A 21,759-nucleotide genomic window follows, 5' to 3' on the forward strand; every position below is an offset into this window, starting at 1 on the left:
TTCTATGGTATCATTGTTTCTTTTCCTAAATAAGAATCAGTGACAACTTCAGCAGTTTAACAATGCTTTCCATTTAGAGTATCAAACATGCTCTTTATTGAGCACTTGCCTTTGAATTGGATTAGAGCCTCTCACTTTAAAAAGGACTTTAGGGCTGTGTAAGAGCATCTCAAAATTACAGCTGGACTTTTGCAGTGCAGGACTAGGACTGAACTCTTCCCTATCAAAGCGATGGACAGTGAAAATTACCTCTTTTTTGCACCTTCCATTTCTAACGTGCCTCAAGGGCACCCTATCAGCCTTCTTTGGTCATCGCTGGAAGACAGTCAAATGTTTTAAAAATCAGCTTAATTAGTTTTAATAACTAATTTGGAAGTTCTAACAGCAATAATACTCCCAGACAATATAATCAGATAACTCTTATTTCCTAGTTAAAGCTTTGCCTCGGGATGGTTAATCCTTTGATGATATCATTTTCTGCAATAAATGAGCACTTTGTAGGATTAAACGGCTTCACCAAGTTGCTCTTGGACCAAAAACAATCTGACAACTAGAAAGAAAGTGCTCTGTAGTTCCATATGTGTTCCAAGTGTTATTACTGAGGGTGACATAATACATAAGTTAGTAGTGTCAGTGCTCTTTAATTACTTTTAATTACAAAGCCTTCTTTAGATTTAATATTTGCTGGAATCAAATCAACTTGGTTTCCGAAATCACATCGCTCATTGAACTTGAATTTAGCACACATGCTGCCTCTATTTAGACACTTATTTATGTGCTTTTTTCTTAACAAAGCACCTCATTAAACAAAATGTATTGCTCATATTATACCCAAGAGAACAAGTTAACTAACCAGCACATCTTCCTGCTTTCATATCTTCTATTTTTAGAGGAAAGAGGCTGCAGGAGAGGCTGCTGATACTGGTACTTTCCATTACAGCTCTGCAGTTACCAGTATCAGTATCAGCAGTATGTGCACAGTGATGCATGTGTGAGGCAAGTTAAATCAGGAATGCTGGATCTTTTCCCATGACTATTTAAACATTCACCATCGCCAGATACAGATTTATTTAAAATACTGTCATATGTGAAAAAGGTAATTCAGGACTTTCATTTTTTTGAGAGGACAGATGAGGACAAGCATTGCCCATCAACATCCAAGATGGCTCTGCTGACTCTGACTTTGCAGCTGATGCTGGTCCATGAAAATGAATTATTCCACTGCTCTGTTTTCCTTTATTTTCCAAGTGCCTTCATTCAAATTAGGCTTAAAACACATTTCAAATAGCACTTGGTGGCCCCACTGAAATCAGTGGGTGGCCAGGGGCTGTGGCTGAGAGCAGAATGTGGTGAGGGGTGCCCGGACCATCTCCATGTGCACAGGAAACCTCCGCTCTCACTCCTTCTCTTTCCAACACGCCAAACAACAGCAGCACCACACGTGGACCTTGGGGTGTCTCTGCCGTGGCCTCCATGCAAGTGGTGTGGCCAGCAGATTCTGGGCAGCCCATGGCTGAGCAGAGCACACCAGCAGTGCCACTCCCCTCCCCACGGGCAGGCTCCCAACACAAGGATGCGACCTGTTCGCTCTCCCGTCTGACCCAAGATTGCATCATCATCTTTACCAACATCAGCACCAAGAAAACCCGGCTCGGTATTAAGCACTAACTAGTCAACCTTACATAGGCATGACCCACTGAGAAAAGATATCACTAACCTCATCTATAGCTTTCTTATAGCTCTGTGGGTAAAGGAAGAATAATCAGCATCAGAGGAAACAGATCGGGACAGGAAAAAGCCAGAGGAAGGGCAAGCAGGTTAGAAATAAAATTAGAATTGTTAGCTCAACGCTGTGGAGTGTAGAGAAAAAAAACATCATCAACAAAACATTAATATACATTAAAATAGAGAAGCAGTGGAAATTCATTTCATTATTAGGCCGACTCTGCAGTTTTAAGATACAAATGTCAACAGCATTAAACCAGGAGGAAACACTTCGGATGAGATTTTGCTCAGAGTAATACAAAGGGAGTGTACAGAGACCACTACCAGGTTGGGTTTTAAGCTGTGAAGGCTGTCGGGGGGCTGGTGTCCCAGCCTTCCCGAGCAGAGCATCCCTCCGCCGGGCTGCTGCGGGGGACATGCAGCACGGAACACAACAATGTGCCATCGGCAACCGCCGCGCCCAAGCTAGCAAAGCCCTTAAGCATCTGCTTCACCTGAAAACACAGGCTTAAGTGCTTTCCCCTAGACTTGGGCTCCTGGTAAAAACTCATGCACTCTCTTAAGCATTCAGATCTCCCAGGGGCTCTCGCCGTACTGCTGCTTTCCAGTCTGTCTGCTGGAGAAGCACCAGTACCAGCCTCGTTTTTGGGGTCCCCACGGTTACGCTACCGCACCGAAGGGAAATGTGGCCAAGCCGGCTGGCAGCATTCCCACGGGAAATAATTTGAGACTCACAGCGGGTCGGCTCGGTCGTGTCACGTCCCTGTTGTCTTCCTGCTTGACCTTGGGAGGCTCATGGGAGAGCACAGGGGACCCTTCAGGCTTGGCATTCCCTGGGTGAAAGGAAAGTGGAGAGAGCGGGAATTAAAATGCTGCCAAAAACCATCTCTGCATCCTGTCACCTGGGACAGGTGGGTGCAGGGGCTTCATCATCATTTTGCTTCTGCTGCCTTGTAAAACCCTCCTGCTCCTTTCTGCTCGACTGTCACTGCAATTCTCCATCAACAGAGCAAGAGAAACCATAATCCAGCCCAGCCTCCACAGACAGCCCCCTTGCAGAGTCACTTTTGTACTAAAGGAATGAATTTACTTTGCAGAAGAGCAGTGTATGTGATAAATTAAAAGCTGTGAAGCATCTGACATTGCTAGGACATTATTTGTCACAGGATTCCTCATTAGTAAAAACAAAACCAAACCCAAAATGACAATTGGTGACAAACTCCTTTAATTGACTACCTAGAGGAGTGACGGTTTCAACAACAGACATGTCATCTTATGGCCAAGTCATAAAAAATTCAAAGCATGGAGGCAGCATTTGTTTTAATGCTCTTCAGCTCTGGGGACTGGAACCACAGGGCTGTGCCAGAATGCAGATGTATGGGGTGTATGTGCTTTGGCAACTCCACTGTGATTAAACAGGGGAATGGAATATCTTTAAGAGGGCTTTAGGATGAGAGGAAACAATTTGGCTAGGAATATAAATCCCGTGTCAGCATGGCTGCCTGGCAAGACCACTGGAGAGAAAGCTTCTTCCAGGCTAAGTCACTCCTCTGCTCCAATCTCAGGCTTTGCACAAAGATGAAGTTCCAAAGAAATTATTATATACCATTATATACCATGTCAGAAGAAGTGAGCTTGGGTTGATGGAGCTAGGAAGCACACAGGTATTTTTTTCTGTTTACTCCAAAGCATAACTCCCATCTCCTTTTGTACAAGTTACTCGGCACTGTGATGCCAAGCCCAGGAGCAGCACACTCTGCTGTGGGCATCCCACATCAGCGTCCAGGCCAAAGGGAGCATTGGCATCTCCATTTGCAAGGAGGCCAGCAGCTTACAGAAATGATGGATCCTTTGATTTTTTAAAATTTTTTTAAAAACCAAACATGAAGTCACAGGCCTCTTGCCCTTCCTGTGTATCAGGAAGCCGCAGAGAGAGCGCCCGGTGCTAAGGGATGTTTCCAAGCTCACCTCTGACTCTGTTGCGCTCACTGGAGCCAGCCTGGGAGCCGGGCTGGGATCCACCCTGGGAGCTGGGCTGGGAGCTGGGAGTGCTGGAACTGGAGGAGCTGCCACTGCTGGTCCTCTGCAGGGGGCTCTCCACGATGGTCTCTGTCCTCCTCAGGTCTGGGTTGCTGCAGGAGGACAAAACAGCAGGGCACCATCAGCTGGTGTCACACACACCCCCGGGGATCCAGACCCTTCCCACACTGACAGGGACAGCTGCACAGGTGGGGAGATACCTCCTCAGCTGGAGAAGACAGGGCTGAGGCTCACCAATTTTGGGTGCACTACAGCCATGACAAAAAAATTGCCTAAAGAAGCCTTCTACTCTTATTTTGTCAAATTTGGCAACAATTAAAAGATTGTTTACTCAGAACTCCCTTTTGCTCTGTGGATTTGCAATGCTAGAGTTACCAGTGAACCATTAATATTTATCATAAAAGCAGGAATTTGCAAAGTGCTGTTAGACAGACAAAGATTTCAGTGAACAAGGATCTCCAGTTTGCAACAAGGATGCAGATAATTTGTACCACTTATTCACACTCCCCAATTTTCATGGCTTCGCTTCAAACTTGCATCAGATACCCACTTTTCTTCCTTGATTTCTCTCACCCTTGTGAACATACATAAATCTAGAATAAAAAAGTGCCCTTGATACACAAAGAGTGACTAATATCTCTCTGGGTATCGGATGCCTTTAGGAAATTAATTCTTACTTGGCATTGAAACGACATCAGAAGAGATGTTCACACAGAGTTATGCAATTTGGTTTTATACAGTGTTTCTGTAAGTCATCTTATTTAAATTCTGGTTAAAAATGTACAGTAAATATCCCCTCATTTTTTACAACAGGGTGACAAATAAAAGAAAGAATATTTTTGTAATATTTATATTTATGCATGGGCAGAATCGAGAACCAATAGCAGAGGTGGTTAAAAAGGAAAACTGGAAAAATGTTACATTACTCTGAGAGAAATGAAGTATGAAATAATTCCACTGAATATTTAAGTTCAATAGACATAGTAGCAACCTAGTAATTTCCAGTTTTCATCAAACTGAAGGCCTCCAGCTCATCCTGTATGGCTGATGTGTCCTTAGCTAAATTAACTCATGAAATGTATTTGAAAACTTTGGCAACCAGTGTCTTTAGCTGAACTGACCAGGACTGGGATCATGAGGCTGCAGGAAACACTGGGCAACCTTGAACTCGAATCCCAGACTCCCATTATCATTTTACTTCCAATACCATTACTTACAAGGACTACACAGTCCAATGTCCCTCTGCGTTTTACACTGTCCTTCAAGCAACAGCTAATTAAAAGAACTACGTTTTCAAGAATTTGAAATGTTTCAAGCCTTCAAGCAAAGAAGAGCAACAAACCATGATATACTTTTTCTCTAATTAAAAAAAAAAAAAGGAACAACAAAAAATACTCTTCCTCCTACTGCTGGCCCTGCCAGCGACTCGAGGCTGCTGCCTGTGAGTTTGCTGATGCACGGATGGGGCACTGAGCTGGAAAGGAAGGTGTATGCTCAAACTAGTGACAGCACACACTATGAACATCCCAGCGTTCACTTTTTGACCTCACCCTGAGAGGACACGGCAGGAAGAAGCAGCCAAGGAGCTCCATCACGCAAAGCTAATTGGAACTCCTATTTCCCCCGAGATCTGCCCGTCTGAGGCCTCGCTCTGCAAAGCAGAGACAAGCTCTCGCATGACTAAGCCGTGTTTTTGCCATCCAGCTCTGAGCAGAGCCTGTCAGCTTCCCTGCTCGTTTCAAACATGCCCAGGGATAGCTGTGACATGGCAGAGATCAGACTGCAGCAGTGGTGCAGCTCCTTCCTCGGGTGCTCCAAGTACCAGAGAGCTGGATCCGGTCAAGCTAAAGGCCCTTAGTCCTAGGAAGCCAAAAGGAATTTAATCCTTGATCTACATCTAAAGAATATATCAGCAAGCTGTGTGTCTGTCCTCAAGCACATTCCTCAGTCATTATCTGTGAAAAGCTGCTTTGATGCATAGGAAATGTATGGAATGTACCTCTGAGACCTCCCCACTGGCTTATATGGACCCCTTATATGCAAGAGGTGATACTGGGAGAACCAGAATCTAATTCCACTAAAGGGAGTGTCCAAATTCCCACTTGATCCCCCAGAAGCAGGTGCAGCATCCACCTCCAAACCCTGATGTGCAGGAATGTATCAGCCCAGGGAACAAAACCTCCAGGGATCCCAGTGCTCACAGCGTTTGGTGTCAGTACAAAACACTAATGGATGCAAAAATTCATCCCAGAGACGAGCAGCCCTGCAAATGCTGTGGTGCAAAAGCAGGGCTGCTGGGCAAGGCCAGGAGCAGTGTGGCAGTGGCACACTGGGATCACTCCTGCCTGTCCCCTCCATGTCCATACCTTGCCCGAATGGGCTGGGAGCCCAGCCGGGGTCCCAGGGCGCTGCCATTGCCCGGGGAGTTCTTCCTTGCCAGAGCAGGGGATATGGAAGTGGTTCGTTGAGGCACCTGGAACAGAACAGAGACATCTGCCTTTCAGGGTCTGGCCCACCACCTGAGAGATCACGGGATCACCTTCCAGCACTGCCTTAAGGCTGATTTACAACTGATTTCCCACTGAGAGAAAGGTAATGTTTAGGGCAGTTATAAAACACAAAGCTCCTGGCTTTTAGAAGGAATCGCTGCAGTGTGAGACAGCAGGGAGCTGCAAAGGTGCTGTCAGGAATGCTCCTGGCACAGGAGTCCCCAGCAGCACACAGAGCAGCCCAGCTACCCTTAAACGGGGCACTTGTTCAAAAAGGAATGTATGCACAGACATACACACACACACAGACAGAGATTTATAAAATGTAAATCTAACAAAACTCCGAAAACTAATTTTTAAGGTAAAATTCACCCTCAAGTGCATTTCAGAAGCCACGTCGGATCTTTTAGCACCTCTAGTTCAGACATGACACAAGCCAGCAGACAGAAGATGTTGACCAGTGGACAAACAAGAGGGTTGACAGTGGGAAGATCCAGACTGACCCACCTAATACTTGGATTAAACACTATGTCCTTTGTTGAGCTTCAGATGCCGCTGCCAAACCCTTGCTGTTGGCAGGATGGCTCACCACAAACACCCAAAGGCAACTGCAGCCTACAGGTGCTATGACAGGTAACCCTGGAGCCCTGCCCCATCCCGTGGGAGCACAGGCACCTCTACATGGCCACAGGCATGGTGGTCTCATTCCCCAGCAGCGTCTGTGTGGAGAGGCACAATACTCACCATGCAATACCTTGCACCAGGTAACAGAGGCAAAGGGCTCGGTGGGATTAGCAAAAAAGGATTAGACTTTTTTTTTTTTTAGATAAACACACAGTTGTAATCAGGTAAGATAAAAAGATTTAGTGAGTGAGCACGCTTTATGCTCTGCAGCATAGCCAGCTGCAGCTTGTCTCATTACAAAGCAGTCTCCCCTCTGGGTAGGGTACTCTGCAGTCAGGACTTGGGGAGGTTTTCACCTTCCTCTGAAGCATCCAGCCATAAGCACTGGCAGAAACAAGACCCTGGACCACAGAAACAGCCTCATGGGGCAGTCCTTTCATTGCTTCCAAACACAGCAAACCCACTTTGGGCAGCTAAATGTGAAGTCAGACTCCTCATGGGTATCACTAATGGCCCTAAATGTGATCTGGTGGGGACACTTTCCAAAGTTCATGTTCCCTCAGCCCAGGGGGAAATACTCCACAGTGCTGGAGAACAGCTTTTCTCCCAGCAGCAAGTGCCATGGTCTCACCATGTGGGGCATCACGGCAGCTGAGATGTCCTTCCCAAAGAACTGATGGCAAAAGCCAACATTAAATTGGAAGGGTTTTTTCTTAATTAGGTTAAAAGCAGGCAGCAGCCCTCCTGCACTCCAGAGGAGCCAAGCACACAAACAGCTCCAGGAGCTGCTGGCTTGCTGTTCCCCTCAGCTGAGCACTGCTGTCTCCTCTCACTTAGTGAGAGCAAAACCAGGAACATTATTAACACCCATGACACCACCATAGATCCCTTGCACGGGGACGCTTACCTTATAACTGGGATTTTGCTCTTAAAAAGGTAAGTCACTTACTTAGTTAATATGCAGAAAAATTGCCTCTCAATCAGGGATAAATACTGCCTCACTGTCACTAACCAATTTATAATCATTTCTTCTCTGTAAAAATCCTCCCAGGCTGAGCACTGATTCACTGTAAGGTGAACTTTAATGGCCAAGTCATAATTCTTCCAAAATGAAGGTGTACAAACAACACGATCGAAATACTGGTCCAGAAGAATCCTAATTAAAGAGGTACTACCAGACACTGCCAAAATGTCAATGAATGTATAAAGCTGCTGGAGCCCTTACAAGTCTTCCATCAAATATTGATTGCAACTGGAGGCACAGTACTGGACTAAAAAGGACCCGTCTTATTGAGTATGACAAATTTTATGTTCCTATAATTCTATTTCAACAGAAGGTTGTTTTTTATCTGAGGGAAAGGGGAAATTAATTTGTTTTGGCCACTGTCCGGGCTCGAGAACTTTCTCTGCTGGAGGGCAGTGCTATTTTGCAGCGCTGTGTGTGCACCCAAGAGCAGCTCCCAGTAACTTGTGCAAAATCTGCCTCAGGAAACGCAGCCCCCGGGCAGGTCGGTACTGGAGAGCCACAGGGATGGACTCAGTCCTGGCCACTCTGCTTTGCTGGAGGGACTCAGCTCTGGGATTGCCTCTTTGATGTGCTGAAAGTGAGGAGCGACAGTGTTACCTTTGGTGGAATGTCTTCCTCCTGCCGTAACCAAGAACTTCGGTCAAACTTTTCAATGCGAGGGGGCAGAGGAGGGTTTTCAGAGGTGGGGTCCGAGTTCTGCCTTGGCATCTCAGTGCGGTGAGAGGTCACCGTCAGAGCCTCCTGAAACCCAGCCAGTCCCTTTGCAGGCTGTTCATGCAGTGACTGAGACCCAGACAAGGAGCTTCCTTGGGATTTCACAGTGACCAGATGTGGAATCTAAGCACCAAGTCAAAACAGAACTATCAGTCAAAATAGGAAAACCAAAATCAAAAAAAGAAAGGAATCAAAAAAAATTTTAAAAATTTGATTAAAAAAAAGATAATTTTGATTAGCATTTTGGATGCACTGAAAAGCCCCCTCGGTCTGAGATCAGCACTGCCTTGGTTTCAGGAACTTCTGACTTTAATTGCATCAACGCAAGATCTGTTAAAAATTACATTTGCACAGCTCAGCCTTTTAAAATTGGGGAATGTCATGCTCAGTCCTGCCCACTCCTGCGTGTGCAGGGACACGGCTGGCACTGATAGCCCCCCTGCCATTCCGTGGGTGCCACCCTGGCACAGGGACACACTGCTCCCTCCTGCCAGCTCCCGCACACACTGTGCCCACCCCAGGCTCTGCCTGCTGCTGGCAGAAATTCCAGCTCCTCCGCCTGCACCTCTACAGTTGTGCTAATGAGGTTTGTCATGGATTTTCCATGTTAAAAATGAAAAAAAAAAAAGAAGGAAACGATAGTAAATAATAATTGATTAAAAAAAAAATCATCAGGAATTCTCAGGCATAGATGGCTTAAAAAAATATCTTGAGGCATGAGTCTCTATAGATCCCCTATCCCATGGATCAGCCCTATAGGATAAGAGTGAAAGGAATACCGGTATCAGTTGTGGGAAACCTGAGAAAATCACAAATTTACAGTTTGTGAAATCAGAGCTTCTTCCCAGCTCCCCGTGAAGCTGCACTTCTTTGATACAGCAGGGTTGTAGCTTTTATTTGACATTTCTACATACACGTCTCTGTTCATGTCTCACAGGTATGTGTGTATGCACACACACATTGACAAAGGGCTTTGGGCTTCAAGCAACATTGTCATTGCTATTTTACTGCCAAACAAAAGTTTTTGTAGCTGTTGATGATAAGGGTTGCTAAAAAGGTCACTGAAAAATATGTGGTGAAATCAGAGATGACAGTGATGTGGGGTTTTTCCCACTTCCCAAGGCATACAGACCACGTATGTTGGGCAAAAGAGTTGTATGTTTAAGGGCTTTCCTGCATGTTTTTGTTTAAAGCTGGCATGGTACTGGAGGTGCACATGGCACACGTGGATGGCACTAAGTTGGCACATTTTCCCATAAAAAGCCCAGCTGGACTTGGAGCAAAGGCTTTGTACTTCCCTCTGAAATCCCTGCTGGAGTCTGTGGGAGGCATTCCAGGGGCTGGACCAAAACCAGCACCAACACTCCTGCAGCTTTTGGTGGCAGAGTACTTGCAGACCTCATGGCTGGGGGAAACTTTTAAAATAATGATGCCCCTCCTCCGTGACAGTCATGGTGATCTATGCCCTCTGCAGATGTGTTTGTGACTGATGTCAACTCAATGGAAAACCAAAACAAAACCTTGAATCAAAGCGGCAAACAAAGCAAAACCTCTTTCTGATGATCCTCAGCATCAAAGCGTCCTGGGTCATTTGTACCAGGTGCTGTGGTTTTTAGTCCTTTACACAAACCAGACCCAAAGAGGATCAGAGCAACTGCTGCACTGGATCAGAGCAGCAGTTCCTCTCGGTCCTCCTGCTTGTTTCTAGCAGTAACCAGTCCGTGATGCTTCAAAGGAAGGTATAAACCAGTGTGATGTTGCTAACACATGGAGGTGACAGGAGGAATACTCATGGATGTAGATGCTGCTCTTATGAATACGCTTAAGGCTGAGGGACCAGGGAGCGAGACACTATTTCCCTTTAATCCGCTCTTCTTCTCATTACCTTACCAGCACCCCCAGCATCCTGGCTCCGGGGAAGCACCGTTACCTGCGGGTCCACGGGTCGGAGCAGGGGTGGGGTCCGGGCTGGCTGCACACCACTGATGCTGAAGGACTCTGACCGAGGAGGCAGGTTGGGGTCAGAAATCCTGTTGGCCACCTTATGGGGCATGGCCGGCGAGCTCTGGCGATTGAGCCGGGAGCGCTCCTCCACCTGCAGGGGGATGGGGAGAGCGGGTCAACACCCCACAAAAGGCCATTTCCAATGGAAAATCAAGGCATCCATAAACACACACAGGAAGTTCTTCTCTCTTTAGGTGTATTACAACTAACGTTTGACCAACCTAGTGATCTGTCAAAGGTTGGACTTGATGGTCTTGGAAGTCTTTTCCAACCTAAATGATTCTGTGATCGTGGAATTCGAGTTACCCCGCAGACCATGCAATAAATACATTTAGAGGCACCAGAAGCACTATTTGTATTGATGCACTTAATTAATTTATGAACATGGAGTGGAAAAATAAAGAAGCTATAAAGAAAAAATGAAGGAAAGGCAACATGCTTCAGAGAGGTGCCTCTAGAAGATGACTCCTGAGAAACTCTTGCTTCTTCTCAAATGTATCTTTAAGCAAGGAGACCCTTTTCCTTCACTATTATAAACACCATAATGAGTGGTTTTCTTTGATCTGAATAAAACAATAAACATGGCAGCCAGAAGACGGCTGGTTTTGATCTGGATTTAGTGAGTCTGGCACCTTGTCATGTACGGGAGGGGAAAAACTTCTATTACTGAGAGAAAATTCAACCCAAAGCCCACTGCTTTCAGCTACCCTTGATGGGAACATGGTGGTTTCAGCTAACCCAGCCTTATGTGCCATCCTGCAGTTAGACTGTGCATTGATATTCAGGCAGCATATGCTATGCAGAATTTTTGATACCTCAAGATCTGCTGAATATTTTCATTTACGTATCATTAACATGTTAAATACCCTTAGCATGTCTTGATTCCACCATGGACGATGCCACGCTGAAACGCAATCTTTAAAACACGTTTGCTTGGCAGCAACCACAGCTCTCCTTTAAGTAAATAAATACTCATCAAACAAAAGAGCCACTATATGAATAAAAATGACTCTTTGTTTCAGAGACTGAGCAGGAGACAGAGTAAAATAGGTAAGAAATTTGCATTATGGACTTTTTCAGTTCATGACGGACCACCTGGGCTTCTGCTGAGTCCTAAGAGGTCACCACAACTTCCCCAGGCACTGCCCACCGACCAGCAGAGGCAGAGCTCAGGTCAGCACTGCCCGTGGAAGTGGACACAAGGATGGGAAGGAGAACTCCCTCTGAGCAAGGGAACAGAAGCAAGTGCTGGGTCACAGGCTGGTCCAGCACACCTCCTTATCAGCCAGGCCTTGGCACCAACAACGACAGGCAGAGATGGTGCCGCCGCGTCCTCCGGCTGTTTGCAGGTGCTCTCCGGCATGCTGCCAACCCATTATGTGCAGCTAATTATGGAGGATGTTAAGGCTTGTGTGGAGGAGAAGGCAGGAGAGTGATGAAACAGGGAAGTCTGGGTACTGGGAAGGAGAGAGGTGCTTGGTTTCCCACTGCTGGCATCTCCTTGCTTGCACCTTGTGGCACCAGCACTGCACCAGCTCTTGGGACTCTTCAGCTGTATTTTGTGGGGCCCTACTGACTCCACCATTAGACAGAGAAGGGGAAAAAGCTGCAAAACTCTTCAGGAATTCATCATTGCTCCAGTTCAGGCCATTTATGATTGAACTCAAGACTCCCCTCGAACAGGAAACATCCTCAGCAGCGTCTGTGCAGTCCCAGGGAAAGGCTGCTAATGTTTTAATACATCACTTCAAAGTGAGAGGAGGATAAAAGCCACGGGGACTGAAGGAGGAGCTGACGTGGGTGTTGGCTGCTGCAGAGAACAGAACAGCTCGTGACGCACAGCCGAGCCCCGAGATCCCGGGAAGCTCCGAGCTGCGGGAAAGCACCGCAGGGGACAGCCACCGTGTGGGAAATGCCTGGTTAAACCTGTCCCCTCCTTTCTGCATGGCTATGTATCACATATACCTGCCCAAAACGATCCTTCAGCTGACCAAGTTTCACCTGGCTACCTGCAACACCTTGCTTGGCAAATACTGGTTCATAACAGAAGAGTCAGTAACAAAGGGAGCTGGTACTTTCAGGACTACTGCTAAGAGCGCTAACGCCACATCCCTGGCTGGATCACCAGAGAGTCCCAACATGCTCTCCAAAAAGGCCCAGCTTGTCCCCGATTAGAAGAAGAGATGTGCCTTGGCAAACAGGGCAGGTCTGGGACAGCACCCAAGCTACAGCCCAAGTTAACTTCCAGTGAACAACCCTCCACTCACTAGAAGATGAGTAGAAGGGGCAGCAGATGGGAATGTGCATCCATGCGTGTTGGCAGGACTATCTGATCAGACTGTTTTGTTCAGAATAAAGAGAAATTCTTGACTGTGCTTGGGGAAGCTCTAAGAGATGCAGCACAGCCTGGTTCCTCATCCGGAGCTCTGTTGTCACCAATGGGCCAGTCTCCAACAAGGCAATGCAGGGGCACAACCACAAGGTGAGTGGCCACAACCTCACCTTTATGCTTTACCCTTTGTCTGCAGGGTCTTGTAGTCACGATGTGAAGAGAAGTGAGGTTGGAAAATATGTGCACAAAGGAGAAGTGTGAAAAGCAAAGAAGGGCACAGCATGAAGAGATCTCAGCTGTGTGATCATGCTCCTGAGAGAGAAGGCTTCAGACCAGAAAGCATAAAAACAAGGGCGGTACAGGATATAATGCAAAATCCTCAGGAAATACCCAAATAAGCTTTGCAGAGCCTCCAGAAATTGTAGGCTGAGCACCAGACTTGTCTCTTCATTGTTCCCAAAGGAAAATAAAGTCTCAATATTTCTGTTAAATTAGCATGCATGGGTTAGGTATGGAAATTGCAAAACTATAGCAAGAACCACTGATTAAGTACCAGCACAAATGCATCTGTACAGCCAGAAAGGCTGGGCATTCACTATGTGCAGCACAGTACCTAAAAAACTGCTAGAAGTGGAACTATGCAGTAGATAAAACAAGGGATGGAGGTGAGAGAAGTCGTTCCGGGAAGTTGCCAAGGGTGCTGTGCCCAGGCAGTACATCAAACCACTCCCAAGAGCAGAAAGATGCCTCAGCTGCTTCTTTGAACATTTAATTAGAAACTGGATAGAGCGACACAGGTGAGGAACAACTGGCTTGGATAGCTAAATGGCAGAAGCTGAAGATGTTCCCCAACAACAGGAAACCTGAAATTCCCTATGATTTCAGCAAAGGGTAAGAGGCCATGTTCTGCTACTCTCATTCACACTGTGCAGTTCCCAAGGTCCTGCTTCCACTGATGGCAACAAAAAGACACCTCCTCCGTGGAATAGAAGAAATGGGCCTTTGTGTCCAAAAGGGAGAGCTAAATCCAGCACTTTTTCTCCTTCATCCCAGATAAAGAATAACATTCCTTTTTATATATCTTTGCTAAAGTTTTGAAGACAGTGCCAGAGGTACTTTAGCAACATTCTAGAGGATTTACTCAAAACCAGAAAATGAAAGAGTTTACTCCCTTTTTCCTGCCAGCTACCTACTCTCAGAGCACTTCTGCAGATGATCAGGAGAGACCCAATTCTGCACAAGGAGGCAGAGGCACCACCCAGGTAGAAGCCTCTCCTGTCAGAGGCAGCTCAGCACATCTGGAATGTCTCATCTGCAAATCCCACTTATCAAACCTCTTTTTCCAGTGGAAGGGCTGGAGAATGATGCTGCAACTCCATGAAAATATATCATCTGGTGCATTGCCACAAAAAGAGAAGGAAGACTAAATGGGAAGGCAATGAAGGAGAAACCCAAGGGAGTATATAAAGTATATAAAGAGGTGAAAAGAATTTTTGACACCCACATCTATCTCTGTGATGGTTTAGAAAGGCCAAGAACTGTTCATATCATTGGCCATTGCTTAGCAATGGACAGCTGGCTGAATTCCTTGAGCTTGCAGGTACTGTGGATGCAGCTGAGGACTGTCAAGAGGAAAGACCAGGAGACAGCTACATGTTGGATGCACATCACATCTCTGCCAGGACTGGAGTGCCAGACATCTGGCAGCAGAGCAGAGGTCTTGCTTAGTAGGAAGAATAATCGAGTTATTAAAAGATCTTTCTGCCCAGGAGTAGGGTTACAAATTTAAACCAACTAAACACAAAGAACTTTAGAAAAATTAATAGCAAGAGCAGGCACCAGTCTTACTGGAGCCACCACAAAGACACTAAGGAGAAAGAGTTTGCACATGATCCTGAATCCGCACTGCAGACAATGCACGTCTTCATCTTTTCAAGACTATTCAGCCAGGCAATAATTAATATTCAAGATCTCACAACTGTTACAACAATTCTCTCTTTTTGCTTGAGAGAAAAAAAACACAGAAGAGCAATCCCAAGAGATACAGCCCTGAGCCTGGGAAGAACAGCTGTCCAATCCCTGACTATGTGGAATTAGGGCTCAGCAAGGCACCCCACGACAACCACGCCCCTACATTCACCCCTGGCCCCCTGTGCATGTGCCAGGAAGGAGAATAAGAAGATGATCTTTAAAGTCCATTCCAACCCCTTAACTTTCTATGATTCTATGCCCACAAGCCCAACAGGGCTAAACGCCTCCAGGAGGGATCCATCCTCCTTCCTTGCATGCCCTCATGGAAAAACCTCCTTCCTCCCCTCTGCTTGCACAAACACAAACGTGGAGACACACACACAAAGTGGGAGTGTTTCCAGCACAGCTGATGGAATCTGCTGGATCCCAACCCTGTGGAGCACAATCTGCAGTGGGTACTTGGGACCAAACCCCACGCCCAGCCCTGTGGATGCAGTTGGGCCCCACCACACCCCTCGCCCTCCCCTACCTCCTTGGCCCAGGCTGGCTTCTCGCTGGCATTTATCCCTTCTTTGTAATGGTAGAGGGGCTTCTTCTCTGCTGGCCTCTGGTCCTGCCGCTGCTGCTGCTGCTGCTGCTGCAGGGACACCAGGTAGTCCCGCTCCTGCTGGAGCTGCCTCTGCAGCCTCTCCGCCTGCCGCTGCTCCTCCAGCTGCTTGCGCTTGTACTCCTACCCAGGAGAAAACACAGTGACAAAGGTGCCCGGCCAGCCTGCAGACTGCACATTTATCTGTTTGGGGAATCTGAAAGGCTCTTTTCTGGGAAAGCTTATTGATTTGAAAGACTTTGCGGACTGAGCTGCAAAGCATCTCCGAGGAGAGACTGCTGGGAGGGCAGAGACAACAAATTCAGAGTTGTGACTCCAGCATCGATGCTTTGCAGCTGCTGAACTGCCCTGTCTGATGGGAATGGGGGGTGCTAGTGCTGCCTTGTCAGGGAAGCCCTGTGACATCCTTAAGAGCTGACATTCACTTAGGAGTTACCATTGACTTAGTCAGGATTTTTCTGGACAGGAAGAACAAAGGATCAATCCAGTGAGGTGTCAAACATCACCTGGTCAACATGGGGCTCTGAGTAACCTGCTCCAGTGGAAGGTGTACTTGCCCATGGCAGGGGCGTTGGAATGAGGTGGGTCTTTAAGGGCCCTTCCAACCCAAACCATTCCATGATTCTGTGGTCAGACAAAACCAAAACCAACTCCTCTGTAGGATCAATTCACTGGTCCTGGGAAGGGCTGCACAGCAGAGCCAATTGTGTGATCTCTCTGAATCTCTACGGCTCTATGAGGTTTAAGGAGTAAATCACTTTGAAAGGGCCTTTTTAGAAGACAAGGGCTTGTGTGAGGGTTTTTCTTTTTCCTAAATAAAATGAATAGCAAGAGTAAAAAAGAATAATCCCTGCGGATTAAAAGAAAATGCAGTAAGAGTAACAGCTATAAAGGATAACTCAAAACCAAATTAAATAAAAAAAAGAGGACATCTACAATGCAAACAGCACACAAGTGAATATACAGCATTCCTGCAAGGAAATTAAAACAAGAGCCTTCACTTGGAACATGAAGAGCAACACGGCAGGGTGGGTTTGATGGGTGCAGGCACGCGACAGCTCGAACGCACCCCAACATGCTGCAAACAGCCTTCAAAACTACACAGCAGCAACCAGGGCTGCAACTCCCATGGAGGCACCAGGGCTGCTCCTCTCGTGGAGGCATCAGGGCTGCTCCTCCCGTGGAGGCATCAGGGCTGCTCCTCCCGTGGAGGCATCAGGGCTGCTCCTCCCGTGGAGGCACACACATGCCAACGACGCGGAAGGGATGCAACGAGAGCCGTGCACCGAAGCGGTGGCAGGGAATCAAGGCATGCTGGCAGCCACAGAGCGGGACAGGAGGCTCCAGGCATGTGGTGTCCCCCATGTCTGGGCATGGCAGGAGGCACCTGGGGGACATGGGTGCAGGTGGGCACATGCGGACGCGACACAGGCAGGAAGCGGCAGCGTGGCCGGGGCCTCCCATTTACCAGAAGTAGCGCTTGCTCCTGCAACAACTGCTGCTGCAGGATCTCTAACTGTCTCTGCTCCTCCTCTAACTGTCGCCTGATGTACTCCTGGAGCCATGGGCAGCAAGGATCAAAGGAAAAAGAGAGAGAAGGTAAAAGAGACAGTATTTCCCAAGAGGTAAGAGAATGAGGTGGGCACCCGCATCCACCCCACCCGAGTGCTGGCACTGATCAATCAGCACAGGCGCCCTCGGTCCCTGCCCGAAGAGCCCAGGGTGTCCACCACTCTACAAGGAGTGGTAAAGAATGGAAACCACTGGGAAATGGCAAACATGTCCCAGGAATACCAAAAAATCTGCCCCCAGGAACAAGTGGGTGGGAAAAACCTGCATCAAGTGTCTCCACACCTGCGGGCCAGCAAGTGGATCCACACGGAAACAAACAACAGCAGTGAAAGCAACACACGCGGTGTTAACAATTAAGCAATTTGCTCTCAAGTAGTAAAAAATGAGTGTTTACAAGAAAATCCCTGATTAGAGGAAGAGGAAGCCACGCTGAAGGTGACGGGCCTGCTCCCACCAGGTTACCTGCTCGTGCTCTGCACGCCGCCGCTCCTCCTCCCGCCGCATCTGCTCCTCGTAGTGCCGGCGCTGCTCCCGCTCCTGCTGCTTCCGCAGCTCCTTCTCTCGCCTCTGTTGCTGTGGGGGCAGGAGGCACAGGGTCAGCACCTCCACTCCTTTCCCTGGGAGCTCAAAGTCCTTTTTCGCATGATTTTTGGGGTGTCACCTCGCCCACAGACCCAGAGTGCTCCCACTCACCCAAGGAGATGCCTTGCCAGCAGGACAATCCATTTGGGTGGTAGAGGGGCTTCCTGATCCCACCTTCTCGATCCCACTCCATCCCCATGCACCCCCACGCACTCTGATGCCCAGCACTGGCTATGGAGAACCCAGACCATCCTCTGAGCACCAGAGGATAATTTCTTATTCCACCTGCAGATGAAGCCACGAGGGCAGCGCATGGTCCCCACCAGTCAGTTAATCAGGCCTCAGACACCTGGGAGCTGCATGAGCCCATCACTTATGGGGAACTCACATCTCAGCCCTAGTGAGGATGAGGGAGGGAGCCAGGGGAGTTACTGCCTGTCAAGAGAGGAACACATCCCTCTTAATGTTTGCTGAGATCTGAAACTAATAAAGATGGCCCAAAATCCAAGGGCTTTTGCTTTCTGAAACACAAAATGAGCAGTGGGGGGGCTTCCCTTGCCATCCTCAGGCCACCCTTGCCTGCTGACCCTCCTGGGTTGCATCCCTGCCTGCTCCAGTCCGTGCACCTTTGCTGACAGCAATCCGGGGAATTTTGTGGTAATGACAACTGACTCACAGCCTGCTGTGAATCATCCCGGGGGGCCCTGGGTGACACTTGCAGCCCCCACATCCCCTGCTTTTAACCCAGCCTAACTCCTACAGCTACCCACAGCACCCAGGAGGGTTTTTTGGGATTCCCCAGGGAGCAGGGGCTCGCAGCAAACTGCTGGAATGCTCGGCACAGCAGCCCCTCACTGCAGCCTCGCATCACACCAGCATCAGCAGAGGGCACTCAAATGCCAGTACTGGCTACTGGGGCTCTGCAACCTGCCATGACTCCATCATCTCCTGCCACACGCTAGCGGGAGGCACCCGCTGAAGCAGAAACTTGGCCCTTTTTCCTCCCTTTTTTCCCTATTTTTCTTTTCCTGTCACTGACATGCAGAGGCTGAGCAGACTGCAGTGGGAATGCCGGCACTGGAGAAGCTGGCAATGCCACTAAATCACGGGGAGGGCTGGACCAGCAGCTGAGGAGCTGTCTGAGCAATCCAGAGACCAAGATATATCCATTTGAAACTGCTGCTCTGCAGGAACCGGCACTGTGCAGATGGATTTGAAACCTTTATCTATCTAAAGATACTTTAGATACATAGATATGTCCTATATAGATATCCATCCCTACTATAAATATCTGTCTATAGAGATATTATATATATTATGTAGATCTCCAGAATACCCCTCTAATACAGTAGATCTAATATATATATATATTTATAATTGATACATAATAGATAGATCTGCTCTATTAGATACATATCCATTATAGACCTTGTAATTCTATATATATTCTCTGTATTTTATTCTATATTCTATATCTCTGTGTCTCTCTCTCTCTAGAGACAGATATCTGTAAATATCTTTATAGATAGATACCCATAAAGATAGATCTGCCTATAGATATATCTACGGATACTGTAACAAACATTTAAACACACCCCAGCATTTCAATCTCAGGGGGAGCCACTGCCTTCTCACCCACAGGTAACATCCACAGCCACCCCACGCAGGGACTCCAACGACTTCCTTGGGCTGCAGCTCAGCTTTAGTGCCACCTATAGCCATATTTATCAATTCTGTTCCACTCGCCTCAGGGAAGGAAAAATTGCATCCAACCTGAAATAACCTGCCAGCTCCAGACTCCGGCGTGTCCCACGCCAGGCACAGTCACTCGCGCTGCCCACGTAAGCAGGGGATCCATGTGTTACTCCGAGCGTACACCCGTCCTCGCAGAGCACGGGGCAAACGTAGGGATGGCTGTAGTTTTTGGAACTCTATACTAGGAATTCAGGAGGATACGCCACTGGGATACGGTCACTCGGCAGCAGTTACAGTAACACATGGGATTTCTTGGCTTCAGCAGTGCTCCATGACCTCCTTAGGTGATGGTCACTGCTCCCATGACCTCTGCAGCACAGATCTTTAGACTAACAGGTTGAATAAATGTTACCCTGAGCTTCCACTGACAACTCTATCACACTGGTTTTGGGGTGAGTTTTAACGGTTTGGCTTTTTTAGTTGAACTATCACACAGCTGAATAAAGCACATAATGCTTGTGTAGGCTGGGGTTGGCTAGCAGGAGGCAAGGCCCTGAATGCCACAGCTATTTCTTACATAAAAATCACCCAAATGGTCTTTATTCCCAATCTGGCAGGCAAGAAAATCCAAACCCTTCCAAAGAAGGAGGCAAAAGCTTTTTTCACAGGGAGGGAACAGCACACCACAACCCTTCCAGGGCACCATGTGCCCAGTGGCCCTAGTGAGCTTGGCCCGCTTCTGGCCTCTCTCCTGTAAGACAGCATCTAACTGCCAGCTTCCTCCACACTTAAAAGCCTATTTAACTCCAGGAGCTGGGAACTGAGCCCCACAGGTACAGTCTTCTTTCAAAGAAAGGTTCCTCTGGATATTTAAAGGACCTCTGGACCTGCCACAGCCGGGCTCTTCGGGCTGAGGCTGTGAGCAGGATGCAATACTCACATTTATCGAGGCCAGGAGCACAGCACTTCCCTCCAGCTCCACAGCGGATTTGTCAGGTCACATTATGAGCAAGTCATTTGTCACGGTCGCATTACCAGCACCTTCAGCTAAACACTGCAGCCCAGCAGAGCGGGGCTGAATCGGCCACGGCGCAGCCGCTCCGCTGCCCTCCCAGCACGGCCCCCCTTCAGCAGCTGGCAAACATCTGGAGAGGACCTGGCACTGCAGTGGGAAAAGCCTCCAGCAAGGGATGATGAGGACCCTGTTCTAAGTAGGGACTGAGCTCAGGGAGATGCAGCTGAAAACAACTGCACGTAGAAACGGAGAAAAAAATGGGGGGGAAGATTCAAAGATCTCTCTTTCGTTGCCTCCTTTTCTCCCTGCTTTCTGCCCTCTCTCTCCCACTGCTAGTGCACACTTCCCACATTTCTCCAAGCCTGAAACTACTGTGTGTATTTACACTACCCAGTTCCATTATTCATGCAAGGCAAGAGCACCAATTAATTAGGACTGCATTTATATAACTCTGCAGGTAAAGCTATATGTAGCCGCTTGTAAGCCAGAATGGGATCTTATTTGCACTGCACTAGATATGACAGGTTTTAAATATTGATGAGAGAAGACACACGAAGGCAAAATCTCTCATGGGAAGGCCCTTGGAGGCCTGGCATGAAACAAGGACTTCAAAGGAGCAAGCTCACTTGGCTAGATCAGACACATTCAGGGCTACGAGCGATCGCAGAGCTGCTGCCACCCCACAAACCCAGTGAGCTCCGAGAGGCACCTACACTTGCAAGAAGAGGCTCCTGGAAACCTTGGCTGCTGCTCCCAAACATCAGCATGAGCCAGGAAAGAAGTGGAAGGGGAATTCCAAGTGACAAATGAAAACAAATATTCTAGGTGGTTGCGTTGCTGTGACAGGCTCATTTATCTGAGCCACCAGGGAAAGAGTGACTGTGGCTGGAATATCATCTTTCCTGACACACCAAGCACTGGAGCATGGAGAGGTGTTTTCCACTGGTAGAGAAACTGGGTCAGAACTTCCCACCATGGCAAATGGGGATCTGATAAGCTCTGAACCATTGCAGGAGCTTTTAGTCAGGATCATCATGAAAGGATGCTCTGTGCAGGAAAAAGCTCATGCTTCAGAAGCTATGAGCTCTACATGTTTCTTAACCAAAGAAAAACCAGAGAGATGCAAGACTTAGAACATACTTGTACTACAGGAGCTGCTTTAACACAGCTCTCCTTAGAAATGGGTACAGGAATGCTGCTGGGACCACTGCAGTGCCCCATGTACCATCTTACTGAGACGGGGCTGTCATCTGAATGACAATGTTCCTACAAGCTGTAGGACACCTGCACATGCAGAAAAAAATAACAACCACCATTTTTGGTAATCTAAATTTATCTATGATTAATTGCTTGATTTTCTTG

General features: G+C 47.7%; 1 protein-coding gene across 6 annotated transcripts in view; it reads right to left on the reverse strand.

The window, feature by feature from the left end:
- TNIK (TRAF2 and NCK interacting kinase) overlaps positions 1-21,759 on the reverse strand; it is a 153,345-nt gene that overhangs the window by 20,281 nt on the left and 111,305 nt on the right. For 2 of the 6 annotated variants that reach the window (XM_064665819.1, XM_064665815.1), the window contains exons 13-21: positions 17,568-17,678; positions 17,002-17,088; positions 15,456-15,656; positions 10,550-10,714; positions 8,503-8,742; positions 6,132-6,238; positions 3,694-3,857; positions 2,461-2,558; positions 1,718-1,741 (exon numbers count right to left, since the gene is read on the reverse strand). In XM_064665819.1, coding sequence (XP_064521889.1) covers positions 1,718-1,741; positions 2,461-2,558; positions 3,694-3,857; positions 6,132-6,238; positions 8,503-8,742; positions 10,550-10,714; positions 15,456-15,656; positions 17,002-17,088; positions 17,568-17,678 — 1,197 coding nt within the window. The remainder of the gene's footprint in view (positions 1-1,717; positions 1,742-2,460; positions 2,559-3,693; positions 3,858-6,131; positions 6,239-8,502; positions 8,743-10,549; positions 10,715-15,455; positions 15,657-17,001; positions 17,089-17,567; positions 17,679-21,759) is intronic. The other 4 variants (XM_064665817.1, XM_064665816.1, XM_064665820.1 and 1 more) reach the window with 4 other exon arrangements.

Source organism: Pseudopipra pipra, chromosome 10, assembly GCF_036250125.1.
Source record: "Pseudopipra pipra isolate bDixPip1 chromosome 10, bDixPip1.hap1, whole genome shotgun sequence".
In the NCBI taxonomy this organism is placed as follows: domain Eukaryota; kingdom Metazoa; phylum Chordata; class Aves; order Passeriformes; family Pipridae; genus Pseudopipra; species Pseudopipra pipra.